Consider the following 26,964-nt stretch of genomic DNA (forward strand, 5'->3'; position numbering starts at 1 on the left):
AATCCAGCTTTATGTGCTTATGAACTACATTGATTGCATCAGCAATGTTAACATCTGCAATATTATGTATTAGCCATTGCATGTGTCATTAATTTATTTGTTTTCCTATGAGTTGGACTTTTGTACATTTGTTCTCATATAATTTAAGCCCTTACAACTGTTTCATTAGTTGTCCTGGGGCAAGCTTGTAATTAACAGAGCTAATAAACGGAATTAAAGAAAAAAATATAAGGGAAGAAAATGTGGTAATCTTGTGTTTCGGCATGTGGACCCAGTTTAAGATTTGTCAATAGATGCCACCGCATTACCTCAGTAATGTGGTAAAAAGTAAAGTAAAGTGCAGCCATTATCAACCCAGTGCAGGGTGGAAGCCTCCTCAACAATTCATGCTGAGGGAAATGGACCATAATCTGCCACGCTGGTCCAGTGCGGGTTGGCAGATCGACCATATTCAGCAGTCAGGGGCTTGAACCCCGGTCTACTCAAAGAGCGTGTGCTACTGCACTCCCGCTCCTGCCCACTCGGCTACGGAGTAATGTGGTATACCACAGTAACTCTCATTTAACATTGTAGCATATCATTTTGTGTATGCCTTGCTTTTCGCTACACAGACACCAATTCATTACACAGACTGACCATAACAATGGTCAATCTCTGTAATGAATTGGTGTACAGAAAGGATATACAGGATAGGATGGGAGGAGAGGTTATGCTGTTAATTAAGAAAAACTGTTAATTAAGGAAGTTCCTAAAACTTGTGATTATTAAGAAAAACAAAATCTAAATAAATGCATCCAGTTGACATAAATTAACAGTGCAATGTTGAGTCAGTTTCGTGTGACATAAGCACTGGGAAAGCAAAAATAACAGTAGGAGTGTGTTATACGCTTACTCTAATGAGTACAACGAACAATTTAACAGAGAAATAGAATGGGCCAGTAAATCAGATTGTGTTATAATGGGGGATTTTTACTTTCCAGATATTGACTGGAACTTGTGGGTTGGTCACTTGTTGTTTGTTGTTTTGGTTTTTAGGAGCATTAGCAACTAAGGCCATATTGCTCCGGAATATGCGGTGGTCATTCCCTGACCTTTCCACATCCTCCGTATTTGGTAGTGACAGACTCGAACCCCGGTCTAATCAAGAAGCGTGCGCTACGCACTGCTGCTCCTTCCCACCTGGCTACGGACGCACTGGGTTGGTCACTTGCACACTAGCAAGACATTTGTGGATTTATGGGATGATTGTTTTCTGCAGCAGCATGTTCGAGAGGGAACCAGAGAGGTAATACTCTTGATCTGTTTATCAGCAGTGATTATTCATATATAAAGAATTTGCAGATAAAAGAAAAACTAGGTGGCAGTGATCACAGTGTACTGATGTGGGATTTACTTACTGATGTAAAGATATAATGCCTTATGGTAACAAGGTTACCATAAGGTATTAGTTTAAAGCTTCCTTTATTAATTATATAAAGCAGTTATAAATCCAAATAATAATGTCTACCACAACAAAATGAAAGTGGCTGTCAGGAACAGCTGCCCTTTTTTGTTGATAATATTAGCATTAGCATTAGTAGAGGCATTTGAAGCAAGAAAGCAAGCTTATGCAGCATCAGCCAAAAAAAAACCCACTTCCACTTCACCCCTCTGTTCGTTCAAAATACCTGTCCAGCTGAGCCTTAAACTTATTTAGGCTATCAACCTCCACCACAAGGGATGGAAGTCTGTTCCACCAACCAACCACCCGCTGGCTAAAGGCAAATTTCCGCACGTCTATCCTACATCTGTCTTTCCTCAATCTGAATTTATGCCCTCTCAGGTGATTTTTCTGAGCTAGAGGAAGAATCCCATCAGCATTGAGCATGCTTAAACCATTCAAGGCTTTATACACCTCTATCAGATCACCTCGCTGGTGCCTAGTCTCCAGACACTGTAATTTGCAAAACTTAAGCCTTTCTTCGTAAGAGCACTCCTTTGTTCCATTCACTAATCTTGTTGCCCTTCTCTGTACTCGTTCCAGCAGCTCTACATCCTTCTTGAAATGAGGCCTCCAGACCTGTATACAGTACTCTAGGTGTGGCCTGACCATCGCCTTATACAATGGAATAATCACCTCCTTATCCCTGCTGGAAAAATTCCTGTATATCATTGACAATACTCCATGAGCTACTCTTGCAGCCCGTCTGCACTGCTCAGAGAACTTCATATCTGCCTGCACAACCACCCCTAAGTCCCTTTCATTCTCTGCCACTGTCAGTGTAGTACCACAGAGTTGATACGTTGCTCTGGGGTTGCTGTTTCCCATGTGTAGTACTTTACATTTATCAATGTTAAACTTCATTTGCCACCTCTCAGCCCATCTGCTCAACCTTTCCAGATCCTGTTGCAGCAGCATAGAGTCAGTAGTGTCCTTGACAACCCTGCCAACCTTTGTATCGTCTGCAAACATGGACATTAAGCCCGAAAAATATGAAAAGTTTTGGACTCAGGGGAAGTACCCATGGACTGGAGATGTGCAAATGTGACCCCAATTCACAAAGGAGGATCAAAGGGCGACACAAGTAATTATAGACCTGTTAGTTTAACTTCTGTTTTGAAAAATTAATGGAGGCACTGGTTAAAGAAGCAAATATAAATAAATAAAAATGGCGTTGTGGTTAGTGATCGGCGCTATTGCGAATCAGTGCAAATCGGACCAGCGCAAAACGAGGGCTACCTGTATTATTTTTTGCATCCAGTTCCTTTGTACCACATCATAGTAACCATCAAACTGGTCAGACAAGACTTCCCCTTAACAAACCAATGCTGTGTCTTAATTATTACTGCAGTCTTATCTAGATGATCCTGCAATGGTTCTTTAACCAGTGACTCCATTATTTTCCCGTGAACATTATTCTTCTAACAGGTCTATAATTACTCGTGTCACTCTTTAATCCCCCTTTGTGAATTGGAGATACATTTGCACATCTCCCATCCGTGGGGACCTCCGTGAGTCCAAATATGCTCTCATAATTATCGCTAATGGTTTGCTTACATCCTTTGCAGCCTCCTTTAATATAAATGGATAGATCCCATCCACCCCAGGTGCCTTTCTTACGTTCAATTTCTGCTCCACTTTGTTCTCAGTTACAAAATCATTTAACTCTGTTAGAGTTTGATAAACTTCTGGCCTTTCCCATCCCTGAATAACTCCTCATGTGTCAATGTAGATGGAAAATACTCATTCAGTTTGGCAGCTATCTGAGCAGGATCATCTACAGTCAAACCATCGATATCGAGCTGACCAATCTGATTTATCCCCTTTCTTTTAGAGTTTATATAAGTAAAGAAGTCTTTGCTGTTTTTCTTTGCATCCTTTGCCAAAAATGTCTCAATCTGCCAAATTTTCTCAGAATTTCTCAGCATATCATCCCAATTTTGCTATATCTTGTTGCAGTAGCTCAACCTGATGACTGTCGCTAACCCCCCTGCCAACCTTTGTATAATCTGCAAACTTAAGCATTAAACCTGATATACCTTCGTCAATAACATGGATAAATAATGAAAATAATAATGTACCCAGCAATGAACCCTGGGGAACTCCACTAATAGCATTAGTCCACGAAGAGCAGTGCCTATTGTTAACCACTCTCTGTCTTCTTCCACTTAACCATCCCTTTATCCATAACAGTAACTTGACTTTAATGCCTTATTGCTCCAGTTTGTATAGCAGTCTTTTATGTGCAACAGTATCAAAAGCCTTCCTGAAATCCAAGTTTACGATGTAAAAATTATTTTTTGCATCCAGTTCTTTGGTCACTGCGTCATAGTAATCTATCAGGTTGGTTAGACAAGACTGTTCCTTAACAAATCCATGCTGTGATTGCAGTATAATTGCATGCCTGTCCAGATGGTCCTGCATTACTCTTTACCCAGTGATTCCATTATTTTCCCTGGAACAGATGTTAAGCTAACAAGTCTGTAATTACTCACACTGCCTTTTGATTCCCCCTTTATGAATTGGAGATACATTTGTACATCTATCCATAAGGACATCCTCTGAATCCAAGGATGCCCTCATAATTATAGCTAAGGGTTTGCTTACCTCCTTTGCTGCCTCCCTTATTATAATTGGATAGATTCCATCCACTCCAGGTGCCTTTTTTATGTCCAGCTTCAACAATTTCTCCTCCACTTTCCTTTCAGTTATCACAGAGTCATTTAGCTCCTCCTCATTAAGAGATTCATAAACTTATGGCATCCCCTTCCCTAAAGGGCGCCTCCATAGCCAGGTGGGCAGGAGCAGCAGTGCGTAGCACACGCTTTTTGATTAGACCGGGGTTCGAGCCCATGACCACCAAATAGGGAGGATGCGGAACGGTCAGGGAAAGACCACTGCATATCCAGGAGCAATATGGCCTTAGTTGCTAATGCTCCTAAAAACCAAGTAACAACAACAACCTTCCCTAAAGAATTCCTCATGTGTGATATAAATGCAAAATACCTATTCAATTTGTCCACAACCTGGGCAGGGCTACCAACAGTTCAACAGGTTAACCCATAGACATCAAGTGACCTAATATGATTCAATCCCTTTCTTCTACTGTTAATATAAGCGAAGTCTTTGCTATTTTTCTTTTCATTCTTTGTCAGAGACTTCTCATAATCTGCCTTAGCTTGCCTAACCTCATTTCTGACTTGATTACAGGCTAATTTATATCTACTGTAGGCTTATGTATCACCTGATAATTTATATGCATCCCATGCACTTTTCTTCTCTGCCATGTGTATCAATAGTTTATCTGACATCCATTTAGGTCTAAGCCATGAACTGCATTTCTTCGATGATATGAAAAGCCTAGTGACTTCTTTGATTACTTCCCAGACTACTTGCCATCTAGAATTTGCTGTTTTTAACATCATCAGTTGGTCCCACTGCACAGAACTTAAAAACTGTCTGAGACCCCTGTAGTCACCTTTATGAAAGCAAAAGCCTTTCCCTTTACCCTTGACAGTAGTTATGTCTTTAATTAAATTCCACATTAATACACTATGATAGCTGCAACTATTAAGAATGTACAGGTAAAAAACAAATGAGATTTTTACCTGTAGATTCTTAATGCATGAAGAATCACTGCCGATAACCAGATCAAGAGTATTCCTTCCTCTTGTTGCCTCTCAAACATGCTGCTGTAGAAAACAGTCATCCAAGAAATCCACAAAAGTCCACTAGTATGTGAGTGACCAAAAATGAGCCACAAATTTCAGTCAATATCTAGAAAGTAAAAATCTCCCATTATGAGACATTTTGATTTGCTAGTCCACTATATTTCTCTGTATTGCTGTTTGGTATACTCATCACAGTCATTAAGCCTATAACAGACTCCTACACTCAATTTTGTTTTCCCAATGCTTATATCACACCAAACTGACTCAACATTTCACTCATCGCCCATGTCAACTGGATGCACTGCCTTAGATTTAATATGCTTCTTAACTAAGACATAATCCCTCTACCTCTCCTGTCCTTCATGTATACATTGTTTGTTGTTATTTGGTTTTTAGGAGCATTAGCAACTAAGGTCATATTGCTCCGGGGATATGCGGTGGTCATTCCCTGACCTTTCCGCATCCTCCATATTTGGTGGTCATGGGCTCGAACCCCAGTCTAATCAAGAAGTGTGTGCTACGCACTGCTGCTCCTGCCCACCTGGCTACGAAGTCACCTGTGTATACATTGTACTCCCCATATTCAAATTCAGCATCACTTACGTCTGAGTGACACTATGTTTCAATTATCCCTACAATGTCTGCATTTGATGACTTAATCAGTACTTCAAATTCATCAAATTTATTTACAATGCTTGTGTGTGTGTGTGTGTGTGTGTGTGTGTGTGTGTGTGTGTGTGTGTGTGTGTGTGTGTGTGTGTGTGTGTGTGTGTGTTATTTATTGTTATTTTTGGTTTTTAGGAGCATTAGCGACTAAGGCCATATTGCTCGGGGATATGCGGTGGTCATTCCCTGACCTTTCCGCATCCTCCGTATTTGGTGGCAACGGGCTCGAACCCCGGTCTAATCAAGAAGCGTGTGCTACGCACTGCTGTTCCTTCCCACCTAGCTACGGAGGCACCCATGTGTGTGTGTGTGTGTGTGTGTGTGTGTGTGTGTGTGCACACGTGTGCTAGTAGTAGCAGACCAAATAGAGAGCAGTAATGGTGGAACTTTATTTCACTGGATGTCAAAATTATCAACACTATTTAACTGATAATTTCAACTGCATCACTAACACAAAGTGAGGATTCTCTTTAATCTGAAAAAATTGAAACCATTTTCCACTGGCTCTTACTAATAAGAACAATAACAATATTAATGATTAAAGAAGGTAAGCCATGTATATCCATGTTAATAGTGATAAATAAACTTATGAAATTACTGTGTTTACTAATGAAGTATTCATACACACCTCAAGCTCTATAACAACTCCAAAATTAGTACAATTATTAGCCATATGGTGCAAGGAAGCCTGCTGAACCAGCCAAAAAAAATTTCTGAATTACCCAGAGAGAGAGAGAGAGAGATAGAGAGAGAAGTATAAGGGAATTACCAAGGAAAATAAGAATGATGATATTAGAAAAGAAGAATGGAGTATATTCAGTTAACGTTAACTCTTATCATGAACACAAAAAATTTAAAAATCCTCAGTTCTTTGTGAGATATGATCAGAGCCGGAATTAACTGAACATATACAGTGGATTCTGGTTATTTGGGCCACTGGTTAATCAGGGAAGCCATTTATTTGGGGAAAATCTTAAAAAATAGAACCCAATCAAGAAAATAGCCAGGGTTTACTTCGCTTAATTGGGGCAACATGCCGTTTAATCGGAGCAGGAGACCGCAGCACTGGAGATCACCGTACGATTGTCTCCGACCTTACCACGTGGTTCAGTCCGATTTCTGCAGGTCACAACCATAAAACAATAAAAACAATTAGCAGCCACCTGTTTATTGGGCTTTCTGTTAGTGCAATCTATCATAAACAGATAGTAAACTCTCTTATTGAATTTGTGATAATACCGACAGCTGGAATTCTGTGGGTTATTATGGTAAAATGTGTTTACACTTCCATGAAATCTTCAATCATATAAAAAAATTAATTTTCATAATCTTCTCTTCGTTCCTATTTTTAAAGATTCGTAACTTGTTATTCCGTTCTCACTTGCGCGTATCGTGTTACTTGCAATTTGTGTGTGACGTGTTCTTTGTTATTGATTGCTTATCTTTTTACTGTTTTAAATTTTTATGTCAGTGAACAGAAATGTCAACTAGTTAGTATGTACATATTACAGTACATATTAATTCCAATTTTCACGTATCATTTAATTTTTTAATTGGTAAGGTAATAAAGGGTAAATTTTTGCTTAATATATCTTTACTTTTATAGCCTGTGGATAATATTCCTCCTATTTTTGCTAATTAGAATCGCTGTTTAATAGCTAAAATTCAATTCACAAACGTGATCACAATGAACAGCACTTACTACACATCTTATAGTGAACGGTACTTTACTTAGGTGACTCCATAGTAACGTGATTTGAATGTATAGTGAACCAATTGTAAAGCAGGGGTCCATTGTATTTTTAACTTTTTTTTTACATGAAACTTCGGATAATTGGGGCAGCCACTTAATCGGGACAAAATGCACTAGTCCCGATGTGTCCCAATTAACCAGAATCGACTGTACCTTTTTTTTTTTTTTCCTTCTTTTTTTTTTTTTATATAACAGGAACTAGTAAAGATCCTGTAATCAGGACAAAACATGAAAAAAAAAAAAAAAAAAGCCAATTGTACAAAGTGTAAAGTTAGAGCTACAGGTGTGTACAAATATGTCATTGGCAAAAACAAATTCTAAAATTACACTGTTTATGTGACTCGGTCAATTTCCTTCTTTAATAATTTTCATGTATGTCATTTAAATAATAATACTACTCGACAAGGAAGACACATTAATATGCTAGAAGGGTATTATAAACCGTTATTATCAAACTGCCATTTATACTGTTTTATTTTATGATTTCACATTTAATTCTGTGCACCCAAAATAGCTGCTCTAATAATAGCCATTTAAATTTTATATAAGCAACAATTTCTACTTAAGAATTGGAAAAAATTTACCTTTAACCTTTTGCCGATGAGCCACATACACTTGCTTTAGAAGGAATTCCACCGAAGGTGCTTCCACAATGGAAGGAATTTTCTTTACTCCAGCCTTATCTGACATCTACATAAACAAAATTTTTAATTTTTAAATCACTAATAAATTTTTATTTTATTATACGTTTTGCTGATATAAATTTCTGTTGCATTGTATTAAAGTTATTATTATAAAACTAATTTAATAAAAATTGTTATATGTTGCTATTATTATTATTAACAAGGTATCTGTGTTTTTCAAATTTATGGACATGATGATTAACTGCTTTTAATTTCCTTATGTGTATAGAGTCAGACCTCCAAAATCTTGGTGGTGGTGTAGACGTTTAGCGACACAAGGGTAACTGAAGCCAAAATGTGCCTATTCAAATATTTGAAATGGTATCAGAGTTTGCCTTATTTGATATTAGATATATTTATAAAGTCTAATTTGTTTGAGATAAGCAAAAAGCTCATCCAGATTGGCATTGTTTCCCAATAGGTGGGTTAGTGATAAAGGTTCTTGCATTTGAGTCAGAGAGAGGAAGGTAGTATTTCTGATATGGAAATAATATGAACAGTCTGACATATTCTGTCAGACTGTTCATATTATTATATGAACAATGTGTGCATATAGGAGGGTCATCACCCATGAGCAGGAACAAGTGGGTCAGGTGTGTGTGCCCTATGCGCAATCTTGCCAGTATTACTTCTTCATGCCTGTTTTGTTTTTTTCTCAAGCTGGAGCTCCATATTTGTGGTTCAGGTTTAATTCAAAATCTTGGAATATTAGGACCTGGTCCTTTCCAATTCTTTGAATCCTCCAGATTTTGAGTCATCATTAAAAAATATAGTCATTAAAAAAACATACACACACAAACTTGCTGTATACAGTACCTACTGGCATATCCTCCACAAGAAAAAGATAATATATAGTAATGAAAAAGTATTATAGTAAAATGCAATAAAAATAATTATTTTGCTTCAACTGAGTACCATTCTCATATTTCTTGAACAATGAAATCTTTCCCACAATAAATAATAATCTCTATTTGCATTTTGAACTGCCACAAATCCTCTAGGCCACTTGGTTTTTTTAGATGATATACTTGATTGAAAATAAATACAGATGGATGAAAGTTGCCATGCTGATATTGTTTACAAACATGACAATCTGAATGTTCTTTAATATCCACTGAATGGGTTACATCAGCTGAATGCATCATGTATGAATTGCAAGAAGTAATACTGCAGAAACTCTTCATGTAATCTAGCTAATCCTTATAAACATCCTTATCAATGAGTCACTAATTTTATTCACAAATAGCCAATTTTATTCTAATAACATTTTAAATTAGAGCACAGAAAAAAACTTATGTTTTTAAGGTTAAATCTCAGCCCTGCACAATCATCTCTGATGAACTGCTTTGACAAATAACTAAGCTGAAACCTAAACTTGCCAATTCTCAGGTGGTTAACTGGATTTCCTCATTTTTCTTAAAAATGGACAGAAAATTGTTGGCAAGGCAATGACTGCCTGATTTGAGAAGTTCAACTGTATTGTACTTAACAAACACCTACAACAAAACACAAGAAAATTAAATGGGACCAAATTGTATCCCATCCACAATTATTCTGTTATTCTCGATGTGATTAAAACTAACATGACATTGTGCCAGAAGAATGAAAAAAAATGAAGTAATAAGAAGAGCAGTGGTTGTCAATAAGAAGGTGGTTAAAAAGGTTGGTTGTTATTGTAATAGGGTTTTTAAGGTGCATCAGCGACTAAGGCCATATTGCTCTGTATATACTGTCTGTAAATTGCAAGTGTTATGTGGTTGCTTTTCTGTTTGCTGGACAAAAAACCTGAGTTTCCAGGAGAAAAAGCCATCCTACCCTCACCTGAGACTGACCAACTCAGCCATGTTGTGAAAAAAGCCCATAAAATTCCTCAAATCATCAACAGGACTCGAACTCTGATCTTTTCCGCCCCGTATGGAAGAGGAAAGCGATTCTACCAACTGTGCTACCCACAAGGGCTAAAAAGGTTGACAACACCCATAAGTTAGCATTTACTTAATCATGGCAACTTGCTGGTTATACAAATTTTTAGTAAGTACTTTTAAATTTTATTGTTTATTACTTCAGTATTAAAATATCTATATTTCTGGTCTATATAAGCAAAAAAAATATAAGCGTTTCATGGGAAGGACTTTTTTTTTTTTTTTTTAATGAAAACCCCAAATATGAAAGGTATCAAAACCTATAGTACTTAGTACCGTGCATGGGTTGAAGGAGAAGTATGGGGGAGGGGGATGCCGGAAACTTTGCTCTAGAGACTAAACATGGGTTTCGCCACTTCAAGCCTCCAATAGGCAAAGTGGTGGTATTTCACCAGTTGACTCTGCAGAAACAGAGATTTTTTTTATAACAATATTCAGTACTCAAGTGATGAACAGGAAGAAGGCTCTATGCTAAAATGTGATATTTAAAAAATAAATATAAAATAATATAATATAAAATTTTACTGCTCTGAGTAACAGAAAAAAAATAAAACTCTTCTATAAAAAGACAAATTCTATAAATTAAGATTTATCAGTTGGTTTAAAGTCCAACCTGCTATTTTGTTTGTTACAAATACTACGGTAATATAAGGCCTCTGTGTTCCTTCAGTATATTTCAAGTTGAGATAAAGTAGAATCACATTTATTATAGTACGCAACCAAAATTACTTTAAATTTTAGCCCCTTCTGGTCCACCACTCAGAAGAATAAAATCTATTGAAATGTTAAAATACAATTACTCTAAAAATTATTCCAACGTGATACTGTAATTTTTTTTAAAAATTAAAAAATTACAAATCATATTACTTAGGTAAAATTGAATTATAGTACCATAATTGAAAATACCAAAATTTAATTACATTAAAGACATCAAATTGGTATTACTCAAAAGATTTTCATATTTTAATACACCATTAACCACACAATATCAAGAATTTTAAGCATTTTTGTACTTTAATACAATATAAAATAAAAATTTAGCAATGAAAATAATCAAAATGTTTCTTTCAACATGGTGTATGTTGAAACCTATTTCAATATTCTTTCAGGATGCCAGATCAAAATAAAATTACACTAATTACACTTGCCAACACAAAGATCATACAAGTGATCCTCAACTTATATCAATCTGCACTTAGTGAAATTGCCACCCACATCAGTATTAGCCATACAGTACAAGAAAGCCATAGGCTTTTGCTGCATTGGCCAAAAAATATAAATAAATAAAATTAAAAACATATAAAAAATAATAAAAATAAGGAATACATATATAAAAAATAAAAAGAAAATAAACAACTTGCGTTTTTCCAGATGACCTTTGAAATTCCCCAATCCAATAATTAACAACTCATTGGTTAAAAGAAAATGTCCTACAATCCCACTAAATCTTTAAATCTTTTTCCTTGTAATTTGAATTTATGGCCTCTAATTCTAGAATTAAAAGAGTGAAAATTTTGCCTTCATACATTTTACTATCCCCACTTAGAGCCATATTATTATGTTATTATTATAGCCTTATTATTATGGTATGTTATTATTTATAGCAGTCTGACTCTCACTTATTTTCATTATATTTCACCAAACAGCACTAGTACAAGAAAAATAAGAATAAAATTTACATAGCTTGAGAAAATAATGCTAAGCTCAAGCTATCACTAGAGAGATAAAAGTGTCCCGAGATAGTCACGACAAAAAAACATAATGCAAAGTAGCATTATTTTTTCAAACTATTTCAATACCTGCATTGAAACAGTAAGTACCCTGTTTTGATATTAAATTGCAAAATTTATATGTGAAAGTCTTTTTTAAACAAATCAAACCATATTATGTAACAAATAGACAAAAACAATTTTTAAAAATATAATAACAGTAGACTGATGTACATTTATGACATGATGCTGACTTAGTTCTGCACACAAAGAAACAAATGTCACACAGTGAGTCTGCTTCCCGAAGTACTCCAGGGCTAAATATCTGTGTACAATAAATTTTTGGTGATGTGACTGATGTGATGGCATTTGAGTTATTGCTTAAATTCCACAGAAAGTGCATATTAAAAAAAAAAAAAAACTGGCAGGCATGCTTCATGTGTGTTGGTTACCAGTCAGTTTTTTTTTTTTTTTTTTTTTTTTTTAAGTACTAAAATGCACCCACTAAGGAATTAACAAGTTAGTTAATAAAGACCATATTGTAAGAATACTAAAATTTGGAGTGTCACAATTCTTATAGACATTTTAAGTTTTTTTTTTTTTTTTTTGTTTTAAAGGATTAAAATGCACCCACTAGGGGATTAACAAGTTATTTTTCAGGCATATTAGAAAATAGTAATAGTCGTGATTTATAATAAAAAACAACAAAAAGTAACTTTTACATGCAAACCAAGAACAATTCATTTCTGGGCATCTACCAAATGCCCTTTTATCCCTTCTACTTCTGAACAACCTTCCAAAAATTACAACCTACAGAAATTCAGGTTTAATTCAAGTACCTTCTGTCCTTAACCCCTGCATGGTACTAAGTACTATAAAAGTTCAAATACCTTTCATACTTTGGGTATTCATAAAAAAGAAAAAAAATCAGTGCAACAAACATCCAGTACTTCAGTTCCAACATACAGTACATAGATTGTGTATGTGATATGTAAGAGAAAAAGAAATTTTTTTTATTTCTATTGATCTGATTTTAGTGAAATTTGGGATAGTTCTACAGATCTTTCTAAAGGAAGCAAATGTACAATTTTATGAAAATCCATCCAACAAGAGTCAAGTTATTATATGCAGACAGACATTGTGAAGACAAACGGAACTGTACACATATATGCAAATACATTTAAAAATGGCTGATAAAAGGAAAAGTTAGTGCCACAATGATGACAATTTTAAAGAAATATAATAACAAGGCCATTTACATTAGAAGTGAAACGAAAAGTGATAACACTTAATACGAGTAGTTGTCCAAGTAATTATAATGAGCACTACTACTTACTTTATATATGGTTGCAAACTGATTAAACATGCAGTATGTATTCATAACCACAAAACATTGAATATTGGTCATTTGGTCAGGAATGTACTTTCCTATTACATAATTTTTTTATGAGTAAACGTAGAACTTTTGTTATAGCCCTTTTGTAAGAATGTAACCTGCCATAAGACTACCTGTATTTTAAAAATTAAAAAATAAAATAAAAAATAAAATTTTTTACTAACCTAGATACTTTTAGCTCAAATCTGTCTATACTACAGTTTATGGACTTGGCCAAAATTTCCTATTAACCTAGGTTGAAAATGCATAATACTAGTGCTTATACAATTCAAAGAACACAGTGTTAAGTACTTAAATCCATATGATCCCACAATGATAAAACTACTGGCTACATTTGGACAATACTTCAGCAACACTTTGAATGTGCAGCTCCATCAAAAGACCTTCTCATACAGGATAAAATAACTTTTTATGGCAGTATCTGTAAAAGATAAACCAAGAATTAGAAAACTATCATGGATAATGTCAGTTTAGCAATCTGTTAAGAAATCATTGGCACTTCAGATATTACATTTAGCTATGCACAAACATATGAAACTGGATTTACAGCTACATTCATATACTGGGTGCTCACTTTCACAATACAGTGTATTGTGCTATAAGAGTTCTAAGGGCATAGTGGGAAATTACCAACTGGTCAATCTAACTTCAGTAGTATGGAAGATCATGGAGGCAATTATCAAGGATAGAATTCAGGATCATTTACATAGAAATGGAATTCTGAAGGATACACAGCATGGTTTTATAAAAGGAAAAGCATATTTAACAAATCTGATTAGCTATTTTGACAGGGTTACTCATCAGCTGGATTTAGGGAATAATTTTGACATTGTTTATTTAGATTTCAACAAAGCATTTTGGCTGGTACAGCATAAGCCTTAGGCATCCTTGCACCATATAGCCATTACTAATAATCCAAAAGAAAATCTATGATACTAGCATCTGATGCAGATGGTACTTATAACTGTTTCAGCCTTTCCTATATTTGTGTAGGAAAGACAAACAGGTTGGGTTAAATCAAATTAGGTTGTTGCAGATTAGAGTCAATGCCATTCAGATCACAAACATCAGTGCACTGTGCATTCTAATACTACTCTGGCTATTCAGGATGAAAAAACTCCAGGAAGATATCTGAAAAAAAAAATCCCTCCCATCTACATCAGCAAGACATAAATGATGTGAAATGTTCCATCATCTACGTCTTGCATCTACAGATGGAAAGTTGCCAGAATAAACATTCCATTCTTCATGCCGTATTTTCTCTATAGATCTGTAAATTATTGCAGCTAGCTGGAGAAGTGAAATGATTAACCTTGATATCAAGAATGAAAGTAAGGAAATATTTTCATAAAACCTCTTTAAATCAGTGAACAGGTTTAACTGTTCACTGATTTAACTTAACCAGGGCAAATGTGGCACCAGCTATAAGCACCATCTGAGTTAAAGGCTCAGAATAACTGAACTTATTATTTTTTTTATAAATGTGACTATGATTGTTATCTAAACCAATTATTAATCAATTAAGTCAATGAAATCAATTATTATTATCAATTAAGTACAATTTTTATGACTACAAAAAGCTGTAGTCGTAAAATTTTTTTTTCCCTCTTTCAAACACTACTATTTATGCGCAGTCTACACATCATGCCCCAGTGCTTCGCTTGTTAGAGTTTGCTGTCACAAGTAAGGCAGTTGCAGGCTCAAGCCTGTGTGACCATGCAAGTTGTATGGAACACAGTCACAGAAAATTCTGATTCCCTTTAATTCCATATGTATATACAGTTGCACTGAATATGTAAACTGTTCTAACCTCTGTTGTCACAAGAATAAATAGTAATTTGTTTTTTTTTATTTTGATATTTAAACATTAAAAATTGGCTCTTTCCTATTATTGCTGCACTATGCATACTAATACCTCTGATTATCCTTAATACATAGCTAGAAGCACTTTTTCCTTACTCTCTGCTTTTTCCAGATTTTAAATGACTAACTCTGTGAGACTGCTGTTATTTACATTGATGGTAGTGTCAATTAATCTCCTAAACTGAGATAACTATGAAATTTTTATCACAATAAAACACTACTGATAATACAACAATACAACTAATAACAATATATGGCACAAAGTGAAGTTGATAGGATTAATCAAATAATAATTTGATTCGATAAAATAATAATTGCTTTCTATTAAAATAATATTTTGCCACTACTAGTTGCATCAATACCAAAAGGAATTTTTAAATTTTTCATAAATGTTTAATAATAGGGTAGAAGTTAAAAATAAATTTTCATTCATTCTCAAGATGGCTAAAGCCAGAAAGTTATATTCCATGCTAAATTCTATTACAAAATCCATAGTGTAATAGAATATAACATTTAGACAAATTAATAAGAGATAAAGCTATTAAAGCCTCATACTTGTTGCAGTGTATTATTACAGTATATGATATAAAAGTCGGTTGACAAATGAGGGGGAAAAAAACAGTTTGTTTAAAGTCTTCATTTATGAACTAGTAGAAATGTTCGAAACACACCCTGGAAACCACAATAAAGAAAACGTTTTGGCCACTTTCACTAGTTCAAAAATAAAGATTTCAGGGAAATTGTCTTTTTTCCCCATTTGTCAGCTGACTTGTGTAGCACTGTGTACAAAACATGGACAAAGTCAATGTTTTAACCAGCTAATTGCATTCCCACGACAGCCTGATCAAATTGTTATCTACTACCAACCAACATGGGGCCTTAGGAAATTTTTATGGCAATATTTTTCGAAAAAAAAAATGATAATTAATGATGTAAACTGGAGTCAAGTACTATACTTGAGGAATAATAAAATTCACACTAATTTTCTTTTCTTTTTTTTTTTGACAGTTAATGAAACTACTGATAAATTAATGGAATGCTAAGGATTAGAGCTCCATTAATAGACCTGTACTATGCAACAAATAAGTATATAAACTAGTGCTGAAACTTAGGGAATCATAGATCTCTTCCTCTTTTGATTTTTTTTTTTTTTTTTGATTTGGTAGTTGTTGGCGCATCGGCTTCTGTGGCCATATTGCACCTCCCAAGGTTTTTGCAGTACTTTGATCCAAGCCCGAAGCGGGAATCGAACCCGCGACCTTTGGGTTACCGGGCAGGTACTTTACCCACTCGGCTAGCCCGGTCGGCATCTCTTCCTCAACCATGATCCTTGGAGATTAGATTCCAGATATCTCCTACTTGTATGATCACAGAAAAAGAGTTCATTTAGTTAGATCATTATTGCCAATTCAAGGAAGTGAAATGCAGCTAAAAACAACTTCTAAAAATCATGAAATAAAAAAAAATATTTTATGTACATAAGTTATTACATTATCATTAGCCATATGGTGCAAGGAAGCCTGAGGCTTTCGCTGCACCAGCCAAAAAAAAAAAAAAAAAATTCTGTTACCCTAAAAGAGAGAGAGAGAAGTAGAAGGGAATCACCAAGGAAGAGAAGAATGATGATATCCAGCTCAGGACCCTGGGTGTGCCAAGCCCATACTCACCAGATGCAAGCCCCTGGAGTTATGAAAATGACAAGATCACTGATCCATGAATAAAAGATGCAAGTAGAATATTATTTGAAAAAGCAGGATAAAAAAAATAGATTAAAAAAAAAAAAAACAGAACTATCTGAATTTTGGATTCTTATGAATTAAGTTAGAGTGCAATCTATCAAAAACAGGGGGTGGGAGATTACTGACACATTAAATTAGCTAGCAACAAAGGCCATGCCTAGCCTGGGGTGCCATTCTTTAAGGGGCAACAAAAACAGAAGAACAATGAGGCAAAAATATATATACTTAGTAAAGAGCACTGAAATATAATTCTGCCCAGGACACGGAAATACCTGTCTGGTACTGATGGAGCCTTAAAACCCCACTACCAAAGACTAGAAACCAACCCTTTAGATATAAAATTTATATGCTCAAAGAAAATTAAAACATAAAATTTATTTCATTTATTTAACTTTCAACCCACAGTACGGAGAACTCTCCAATTACTGAAACTCAAAAGTATGTTGAGTATACTTTCTTATCATTTCTGTTATTCACGTTATCATTCTCAACTGTTTTTTAAATTCTCCACACTCTTAATACCCTCAAAAATGCAATCACTACATTTCTGCATTCATCATCTGATTGACTACAATTAATGGATTAAGATACTTTTGTCCCATTTAAAATCAGATGACACAAAATCATAGATAATTATCTTTGATTTTGTGTCTACCTTATTTTAATCATATCTTATTAATATTAGCTTATTATTATTATTAGCTATATGGTGCAAGGAAGCCTGAAGCTTATGCTGCACCAGCCAAAAAATGAAATTCCCAAGTTACTCTGAGAGAGAGGGAGAGAGTCAAAAGTAGAAGGAAATCACCAAGAAAGAAAATAATGATGATATCCAGCTGAGGACCCTGGGTGTGCCTTGAAGTGAAATATCAGATTTCTAATATAATACTGTGAAAATTCTGAGCTTTTAAATTTATATTGCTGGAAAATCAATTGTTTTCATTGAATTTAATCATCACTGTGTATTCTATTACCTCTGCTTATCCTTAATACATAGATAGTCACTTTCTCATTCTCTGATTTTTTCACAGATGACTAACTCTGTGGGACAGCTGTTATGCACATTGATGGTAGTGTCAACTAATCTCCTAAAACGAGATATTTATATGATTTTGATTATGTGAAAACACATGAGTGTAACCACATGAGTTTTGTTGTAAAGCAGAAAAAGGAAACTAATTCAATTACCAAAGATTAACAAAACAAATCGCTACAAACACACACCATCGAACTAGACTAAAAGGGAAATCTTTTAGCAATATTTACAGATGACAACTAATCGTCGCAAAATATACGAAATAGTATATAAAAATATTCGAACCTACGTAACACAAGAAAACTAATGAAACATAACAAGTACCTTTAAAAACAACTTCACATAGCCATCAACCATAATAATGATACACAAACATGAGTCATGTTTCAAGCGCATAGCTGGGATTTAATAATCACGCAGTTATCATTCTCAACTTGTTTTTAATTCCCTGTGCTGATAATATACTCAAAAATTCCTCGGAAAACGCTTATTGTTTTTTTACAGCTGTATACAACCCATTTCCTTTTAAATTACCGCCATTTGCTTCATAACAAATAGCGTTTCTTATGCAACTCCAAATCGAGGAATTCTGTGACATACATTCAGATGGTATCACGTGACAATAAAAATTAATCTTTCAATTTTTAAGAATGATTAATTTTAAATGTTTTAATATGGATTTTAATGGTTAATATATAAGTAATTAATCATTCACTGGTTTGTCATAGTGTACATTTCTATAACTATATTTATTTATTTCAAGATAAATGTTGCTTGATGCATTTCATACTTATACATATTTTGTGATTAGTACTATCTTACGTTCCATGCTATTAATCGATCCAAATTTGTCTTAAGAGTGTACACTGATAAATTAAAGTGATAAGTCTCTCTCTCTCTCTCTCTATATATATATATATAGAGTCTATTAGTCCTAGCCATAATTATGAGAGCTTCTTTGGACTCAGGGGAGGTACCCATAGACTGGAGATGTGCAAATGCAACCCCAATTCACAAAGGAGGATCAAAGGCTGACACAAGTAATTATAGACCTGTTAGTTTAACTTCTGTTCCAGGTAAATTAATGGAGGCACTGGTTAAAGAAGCACTGCAGGATCATCTAGACAAGAATTCAGTTATAGCTCAGACGCAGCATGGTTTTGTTAAGGGCAGGTCTTGCCTGACCAATTTGATTGGATACTATGATGTAGTCACAAAAGAACTGGATGCAGGGAATAACTTTGATATTATATATTTGGATCTTAGAAAGGCTTTTGATACTGTTGCACATGGAAGACTGCTGCACAAATTGGAGCAGTGTGGCATTGGAGGCAAATTGCTGCTATGGATAAGGGGATGGTTGAGTGGCAGAAGACAGAGAGTGGTAATCAATGGACACTGCTCAACGTGGACTAATGTTATTAGTGGAGTTCCTCAAGGTTCAGTGTTGGGTCCATTGTTGTTTTCGGTGTTTATGAATGATATTGATGATGGGATATCAAGTTTAATGTCCAAGTTTGCAGATGATACAAAGGTTGGCAGGGTCGTTAAGGACAATACTGACGCTATGCTGCTGCAACAGGATCTGGAAAGGTTGAACAGATGGGCTGAGAGGTGGCAAATGAGGTTTAACATCGACAAATGTAAAGTGCTGCATATGGGAAACAGTAACCCCAGAGCAACGTATCAACTCTGCGGTACTACACTGACAGTGGTGGAGAATGAAAAGGACCTGGGGGTAATTGTGCAGGCAGATATGAAGTTCTCTGAGCAGTGCAGACGAGCTGCAAGAGTAGCTCATGGTGTCTTGTCAATGATATACAGGAATTTTTCTAGCAGGGATAAGGAGGTGATTATTCCCTTGTATAAGGCAATGGTAAGGCCACATCTTGAGTACTGTATACAGGTCTGGAGGCCTCATTTCAAGAAGGATGTAGAGCTGCTGGAACGGGTACAGAGAAGGGCAACAAGATTAGTAAATGGAACAAAGGGTTGCTCTTACGAAGAAAGGCTTAAGTTTTGCAAATTACAGAGTTTGGAGACTAGGCACCGGCGAGGTGATCTGATAGAGGTGTACAAGGCTTTGAATGGTTTGAGCATGCTCAATGCCAATGGGATTCTTCATCTTTCTCAGAATAATCACCTCAGAGGGCATAAATTCAAATTGAGGAAGGACGGATGTCGGATAGATGTGCGGAAATTTGCCTTTGGCCAGCGGGTGGTTGGTTGGTGGAACCGAATTCCATCACTTGTTGTTGAAGTTGATAGCCTAAACAAATTTAAAGCTCAACTGGACAGGTATTTCGAACGAACGGAGGGGTGAAATGGGAGTGGGTTTTTTTTTTTTTTTTTTGGCTGATGCTGAATAAGCTTGCTTTCTTGCATCATATGCCTCTGCTAATGCTAATGCTAATGCTAAGTCTTTTGACTACTGCAAATTTCTAATCATGCTCTCAGCATTCCACCTTCCTACGTAGCAGAACTATTTCTAAGCTAGTCATCTTTGAGTGGTCAATTAAAAATCTCCATTTCGATTGATCATAAGTAAAACCCATTTTATGGAAAAGTCATACGTAAGAAGTAATTCATTAAAGCATTTATCTCAGTATACAGCTCAAGGATCCCTCCTTGAAGTAAAAGGGAATGAATTATTTTTCTGTATACTTGTACCAAGAAACTTAAGTGCATGATGTAAACATTTTCTTCTCAGTCAATGTGGAGCCTATCATCTGTGCAAAAATCTTTGGTACATACAATTTCAGTACAGATTCGTATTAATATTAGTAGTGGAAAATGATGCAAGAAAGCAAGTTACTACGGCATGAGCAAAAAAGAACAAAAAATAATAATAAATAAATAAATATCACCTGTCCATCCCCTCCAATCCTTAATCTACTTCTGCCTTGAATTTATCAAGCTATCCACTTCAACCACAACAGATGAAGGGAAAACTTCTGCACATATAGTCAGCAACCATACTTCCTCAATTTTAATTTATTTTCCCTCGTATGCATAGTCTGAGCAAGAGGAAGAATGCCATCAACATTTAGACCACTCAACAAAAAAGTGCGACTAATGGTCCGTTGCGATATTTTGTTCTGCGCATCAAGGTTCTGACGTGATGTGCGACATTGTGGCCATCTGTTAGCTTGCACAATTCTAGCCATCCTCCTCTGACCCCCTTTCATCAACAAGCGATTTTCTTCCACAAGAGTGCCGTTGAGAGGATGTTTTCTGTTTGTTGCATCATTCTCAACACCCTTGAAACCGTGGTGAGTGAAAAGTTCAGGAGAACTGCTGTTTCAGAGATGCTTTGTCCAGCACATCTTTAACCTACTACCATGCCACGTTCGAAGTCCGTTAGATCACTCCATTTCCCATTCTTGTTACGGTTTGTACACTTAACTGATACTAGAAAGATTGTTCTGCTGCATTTATATCCACAACTGTGGTCATGTAACTTGCAACTCTGTGGGCAAACCATTTGTGTGCACAGCAGGGGTGTACCTAATAAAGTGGCAGCACAGTGTATAAGTTATATAAGTTTGCACTGTTATATATGTAACGAAGGCTTTGCTGCTTGTATTGATTCTTTGCATTCTTGAGAAACTCAATACACCCTACCTCATAGCCTACCGAACCTGCTCTCTGACTTGATTGCAGGCTAGTTCACATCTACCATAAACTTTTTAAAATTATCTATATTATAATTTTAAAAATGCACGTGATGAATTTAAATTCATCACGTGCATTTTTCATCTCTGTCACGAGCCTCATAAGTTCATTTGACCTCTATTTAGTTCTAATGTTATTGATAACTTCAGCAGTTAGCCCCATTGCATAGAATTTGAAACCTGCCTGAGAAAGCAATAACAACCTTTATGAAAGCAAATACTCTTCCATTTATCTTTGAGGTTAGTTGCATCTTTAAGTAAATTCCACATCAAAACACTTTGATATTTGCCACCTAATGGTTCTTTTATCTACAAATTCATAATGCCTGAAGAATCTCCCCTGAGTCCAAGGATACTCTCATAATTAAACCCTTAGCCATAATTATGAGAGCATCCTTGGACTCAGGGGACGTTCCCACGGACTAGAGATGTGCAAATGCATCCCCAATTCATAAAGGGGGATCGAAGGGTGACACGAGTAATTACAGACAAGTTAGTTTAACTTCTGTTCCAGGTAAAATAATGGAGTCACTGGTTAAAGATGCATTGCAGGATCATCTAGACAAGACTGCAGCAAATAATTCAGACACAGCATGGGTTTGTTAAGGGAAAGACTTGTGTGACAAATTTGATAGGATATTATGATGTGGTTACAAAGGAACTGGATGCAAAAAATAATATTGATATCATATATTTTGGATTTCAGGAAAGCTTTTGACACTGTTACGCATGAAAGACTATTGTACAAATTGGAGCAGAATGGTATTAAGGGTAAGTTGCTACAATGGGTAAAAGGATGGTTAAGTGGGAGAAGACAGAGGGTGGTAATCAATGGGTGCTGCTCTTCATGGACTAATGTTATTAGTGGAGTCCCACAGGGTTCGGTGTTAGGTCCACTGTTGTTTTATATATTTATTAATGATATTGATGAAGATATATCAGGCTTAATGTCGAAGTTTGTAGATGATAAAAAGGTTGGCAGGGTTGTTAATGACAGTAATGGCAGTGTGCTACTGCAACAGGATCTAGATAATTTGGGCAGATGGGCTAAGGAGTGGCAACTGAAGTTTAACCTTGACAAATGCAAAGTACTGCATATGGGTAGAAGTAACCCCAGAGAAACGTACCAACTGTGTTGTACTACACTTAAGGTGATATAAAATTAAAAAGACCTGGGAGTAATTGTGCAGGCAGATATGAAGTTTTCTGAGCAATGCAGACAGGCTGCCAGGGCAGGTCATGGGGTTTTGTCAATGATATATAGGAACTTTGCTAGCAGGGAAAAGGAGGTGATTATCCCTCTGTATAAGGCAATGGTCAGGCCACGTCTTGATGCGTACAGGTCTGGAGGCCTCATTTTAGGAAGGATGCAGATTTACTTGAGCGTGTACAGAGAAGGGCAGCAAGATTGGCGAGGGGAATGAAGGGATCCTCTTACCAAGAGAGGCTTAAGTTCTGCAAATTGCAGTGGCTGGAGACTAGGCACCTACGCGGTGATTTGATTGAGGTGTATAAGGCCTTGAATGGGTTCAGCGTGCTGAATTCTGATGGGATCCTTCCACTTGTTCATATTACGAACCTAAGGGGGCAAAAATTCAAATTAAGAAAGGACAGATGTAGAATAGATGTGCAGAAATTTGCCTTTAGCCAGCGGGTGGTTAATTGATGGAACAAACTTCCATCTGTCGTTGTGGAATTTGATAGGTTAAATAAATTTAAGGAGGAACTGGACAGGAATTTGGAGGGAATGGTGTGATTTTTTTTTTTTTTTTTTTTTTTGGCTGATGCTGCATAAGCTCATACACTTGCTTTCTTGCATCACATGCCACTACTAATCACTGCTGATAATCAGATCAAGAATATTGCTCTTTCTTGTTGTCTCTCTTGTTGCTGTAGAAAACGTCATCCAATGAATCTACAAAAGTCTTTCTAGTGTATGAGTGACCAACCACAAGTTGCATTCATCATCTTGAAAGTTAAGACACCTCATTATAAGACATTCTTAATTTGTGGCCTGCTCTGTTTTTCTGTATAGTTGATCGTTATGCTCATCACAGTCAATAGACACATAACATTCCTACGCTCAATTTTGTTTTCCCAGTGCTTATGCCACACCAAACTAATTCAAAATTGCACTGCCCATCTATGTATTCTGGATGCAACGCATTAGATTTAAAATGTTTCTTCACTAAGAAAATAATCCCTCCCTTTCTCATATCCTGTCTGTTGTTTCTGTAGTCTGCGTGTCACAGTGGTTATAATCGCTGTCTCTATCTAGACCAGGTGGAAAGGGTTCGGGTTGCAATCCAATCAATGACACAAGGAACTATTTTGTACTTTTTCACTATGTATCTGAATTAGTCGGTCTTTAAATGGTCAGCAAGGTTTTCTCTCGGAAATTCTGGTTTTACCAAACAAAACAGACAAATGGACCAGAGAACACATGCAATTTATGGACTTCTTACACACAGAAAAATAGTTGCTCCCTGGTGGTCCAAATATGACCGATTTTTTGTCCTCTCTGTAGGCATTGTACCTGCCACATTCAAATACTGCATTTCTTATATCTAGGAGATACCACGTCTGGGATATCCCTACAATATTCACATTCGATGCCTTAACCAGTATCTCAAATTCGTCAAACTTATTTACTATGCTCCTAGCATTAGTGCGCATTCAAGTATTCATGTACTTATTCTTAATCTTTTCTACCCTTACACAACCAATGTAGTTATTTGTTCCATGAACGTACTTGTTTCTTTAAATCCTCGACACCTTCGTTCGCTTCTACTTGAGTAAATTAATTTCTCATCTTTTACGTGGCTGTACTTTTACGTTAGAATTTAAAAGTACTTGAGCAGTACTTTTAAATTCACCATGATTCCATAGGGAACAATCAGTCCACAGTCTCTCCTGGAAATAATAAAGTTCTAAGGTTCTGCTGGAGTTGGCAACCTTCACTTTGGAGGACAACACGAATAGCTGATAACAAAATTGAATGTTATCTTGAAAAAAGTCAATGATTCTTTTCTCATCTCATGGCCTTTGTGGGTAGCACAGTTGGTACGATCGTCGTCTTCCCCATACCGGGTGGAAGAGATCTGAGTTCGAGTCCGTCGTTGACGGGAAGAATGTTTATGGGCATTTTTCACAGCGTGGCTGAATTAGTCAATCTCAGGCGAGGGTTGCATGGTTTATTATGCCGGAATATCCGGTTTTTCAATATGGCTTTAATCGGTGATTCTCCTGAAAGCCTACTACAACAACAACTCATCTCATCGTAAAACATTTCCACAGGTATAGCGAAAGGTATCAAGATTCTTGACACATATCCGATGCAATATTATGTGAAAAATATGTTTCATTGATAATAAAAAGAAATAATAATAAATTAGTAATAAACGTAACCACAACTCTTATTTTATTATTAGACATACTTTTTGCCCCACGTTATGAAATGTTCTACTGATGTGTGTGATAATATTAATTATGCTAAGGCCAGTAAGGCATTTAGATCACTTTGATCTCTAATGCACTGTGCGATTTTTACTTTGTCTAGTTAAAAAAAAAATAATAAAAATAATTATCTAGTTAAAATTTGTAAAAATTTAGAATACACACTCACTGATCACTGAATTGTGACCATCGCATCCACAATGGGTTATGCTGCATAGCTAGAAGTGTAAAATGCCAAACAGCTTCGTACGGTAAAACAACAGTAATTTACAACTGGTCGTGCAGTCAAAGTAATAAGATAGTAGTAATGGAACGTAGTAAAGATATCATGGAGTTTCAAAAGGGCATGATTGTGGGATTCATGATCCGGCGCTTCTATATCCGAAACTGTACTCCTTGTGTCTTGTCGGTAGCTCAGAGCCCAGTGTGGTTAAGGTGTACAAAGAATAGTGTCAAACAAACTTCCGCCGACAGATTCGTAAACGATTACATAAGGTGGCGTTCGTGGTGATCGAAGGGTACAGCGCGTTGTACGGGCTCAATGGTAGGTTACTGTTCGTCAGTTGACCTCTCAAATACAATATACTGACTGCAAAAACAATATGCCAAACGACGATGGTGCAATTTGGGACATTGCTCCCAAAAAGATACCTGGAGCAACACCCCAACAGATGCCTTAGTGTGTGGCGCAAGCAACTTGAATCCATCGTGCATTGGTGCCCACTGTCCAAGCAGGTGGCGGTGGTTGGTTAATATGACACATGTTTTTCTAGCAATTATTAGGATCCCTGGTGGGTACGGACCAACGTTTCGCTGGTGAAGTGCATCAACAGCTCTTATGAGACTATGAGCACTCTGCTATGTTGCATTCTTTCCCCAGGAGATTGGCCTACAATTCGCCTGCCCTCAATCTAACCGAACATCTGTGGATTGTTTTGGAAGGAGAAAAGAGTCATATGGACACGAGCTTTCATCTTTTCCGACACTGCAGACAACCTTGCAGGCAGCATGGCTACAGATCCCTACGGACGTCTTCTCATATTTAATAGAGTCAGTACCTTGGCGAATAGTGACTGCTATGCGAGTGTACAGTGACCCAATACAGTATTAGATGTGACAGATGGGTGGTCATAATTTAGTGATCAGTTAGTGTATATGTTTTATACTCTTTTCAGTTTTATTAGATTTTGAGTGAATTCATTGCACAACATTAAATAATCATTGACACTGCTGTAACTGAAACACATAATTTATTGTCTCTGGAATTTTATTTATAAGTAAGACGTATTATACACGTAATGTTTCAGCTTAGAAGTATCTAGAGAACAGAATCATAATAAAATAATGTTTGCTGATTCAGCATCTGTTCCCAATAGAAACCAGTTTGTAATGTACAAAAGAAACGTAAGTCAAAGTCATTTGTGTTATACAGTACATTCCATATTTCTAAATTCACTTACCCAGCAGTCAGATGGTTGCAATTCACATGAGTAGCGTGCATGTGAATCTCTCATGTATGCTTCGTTTTTTATACACAGATTAATCACTTATTCGCAGAATGAACGTACCATAACTTTAATTGGACAGAATTTTTGTATACTGTCTGTAAATTGCGTGTGTTCTGTGGTTGATTTTTCCTGTTTACTGAACGAAAAACCATAGTTTCCTGGAGAAAAACCCATGCTTTCCCCGCCTGTGATCAACTGGCTCAACCATGTTGTGAAAAAGGCTCATAAAAATTCCTCATGGCATGGAAGGGACTCGAACTCAGGTCTTCCCTATTTCTAGTCCTATTAATCACAAAAAAGAAGAAAAATTTAATTGAATCACAAAAAAGAGGAAAAATTGAATTTTTCTTCTCTTCTGTGATTAATAAGAATGAAAAGTATCTAACCTTGTTACCAATTAATTACTTA

General features: G+C 36.0%; 1 protein-coding gene across 1 annotated transcript in view; it reads right to left on the minus strand.

Annotated features, from left to right (window-relative positions):
* The window catches only part of LOC150077816 (uncharacterized), a 95,909-nt gene extending 69,347 nt beyond the window's left edge, over positions 1–26,562 (minus strand). Inside the window, exons 1-2 of the mRNA XM_090384370.1 lie at positions 26,509–26,562; positions 8,155–8,260 (exon numbers count right to left, since the gene is read on the minus strand). Of these exons, the coding sequence (XP_090240496.1) occupies positions 8,155–8,260; positions 26,509–26,562 (160 nt within the window). The remainder of the gene's footprint in view (positions 1–8,154; positions 8,261–26,508) is intronic.
* Positions 26,563–26,964: the final 402 nt, after the last annotated feature.

This window comes from Mastigoproctus giganteus, chromosome 11 (assembly GCF_048544385.1).
Source record: "Mastigoproctus giganteus isolate SK-2022 chromosome 11, ASM4854438v1, whole genome shotgun sequence".
Classification (NCBI taxonomy): Eukaryota; Metazoa; Arthropoda; class Arachnida; order Uropygi; family Thelyphonidae; genus Mastigoproctus; species Mastigoproctus giganteus.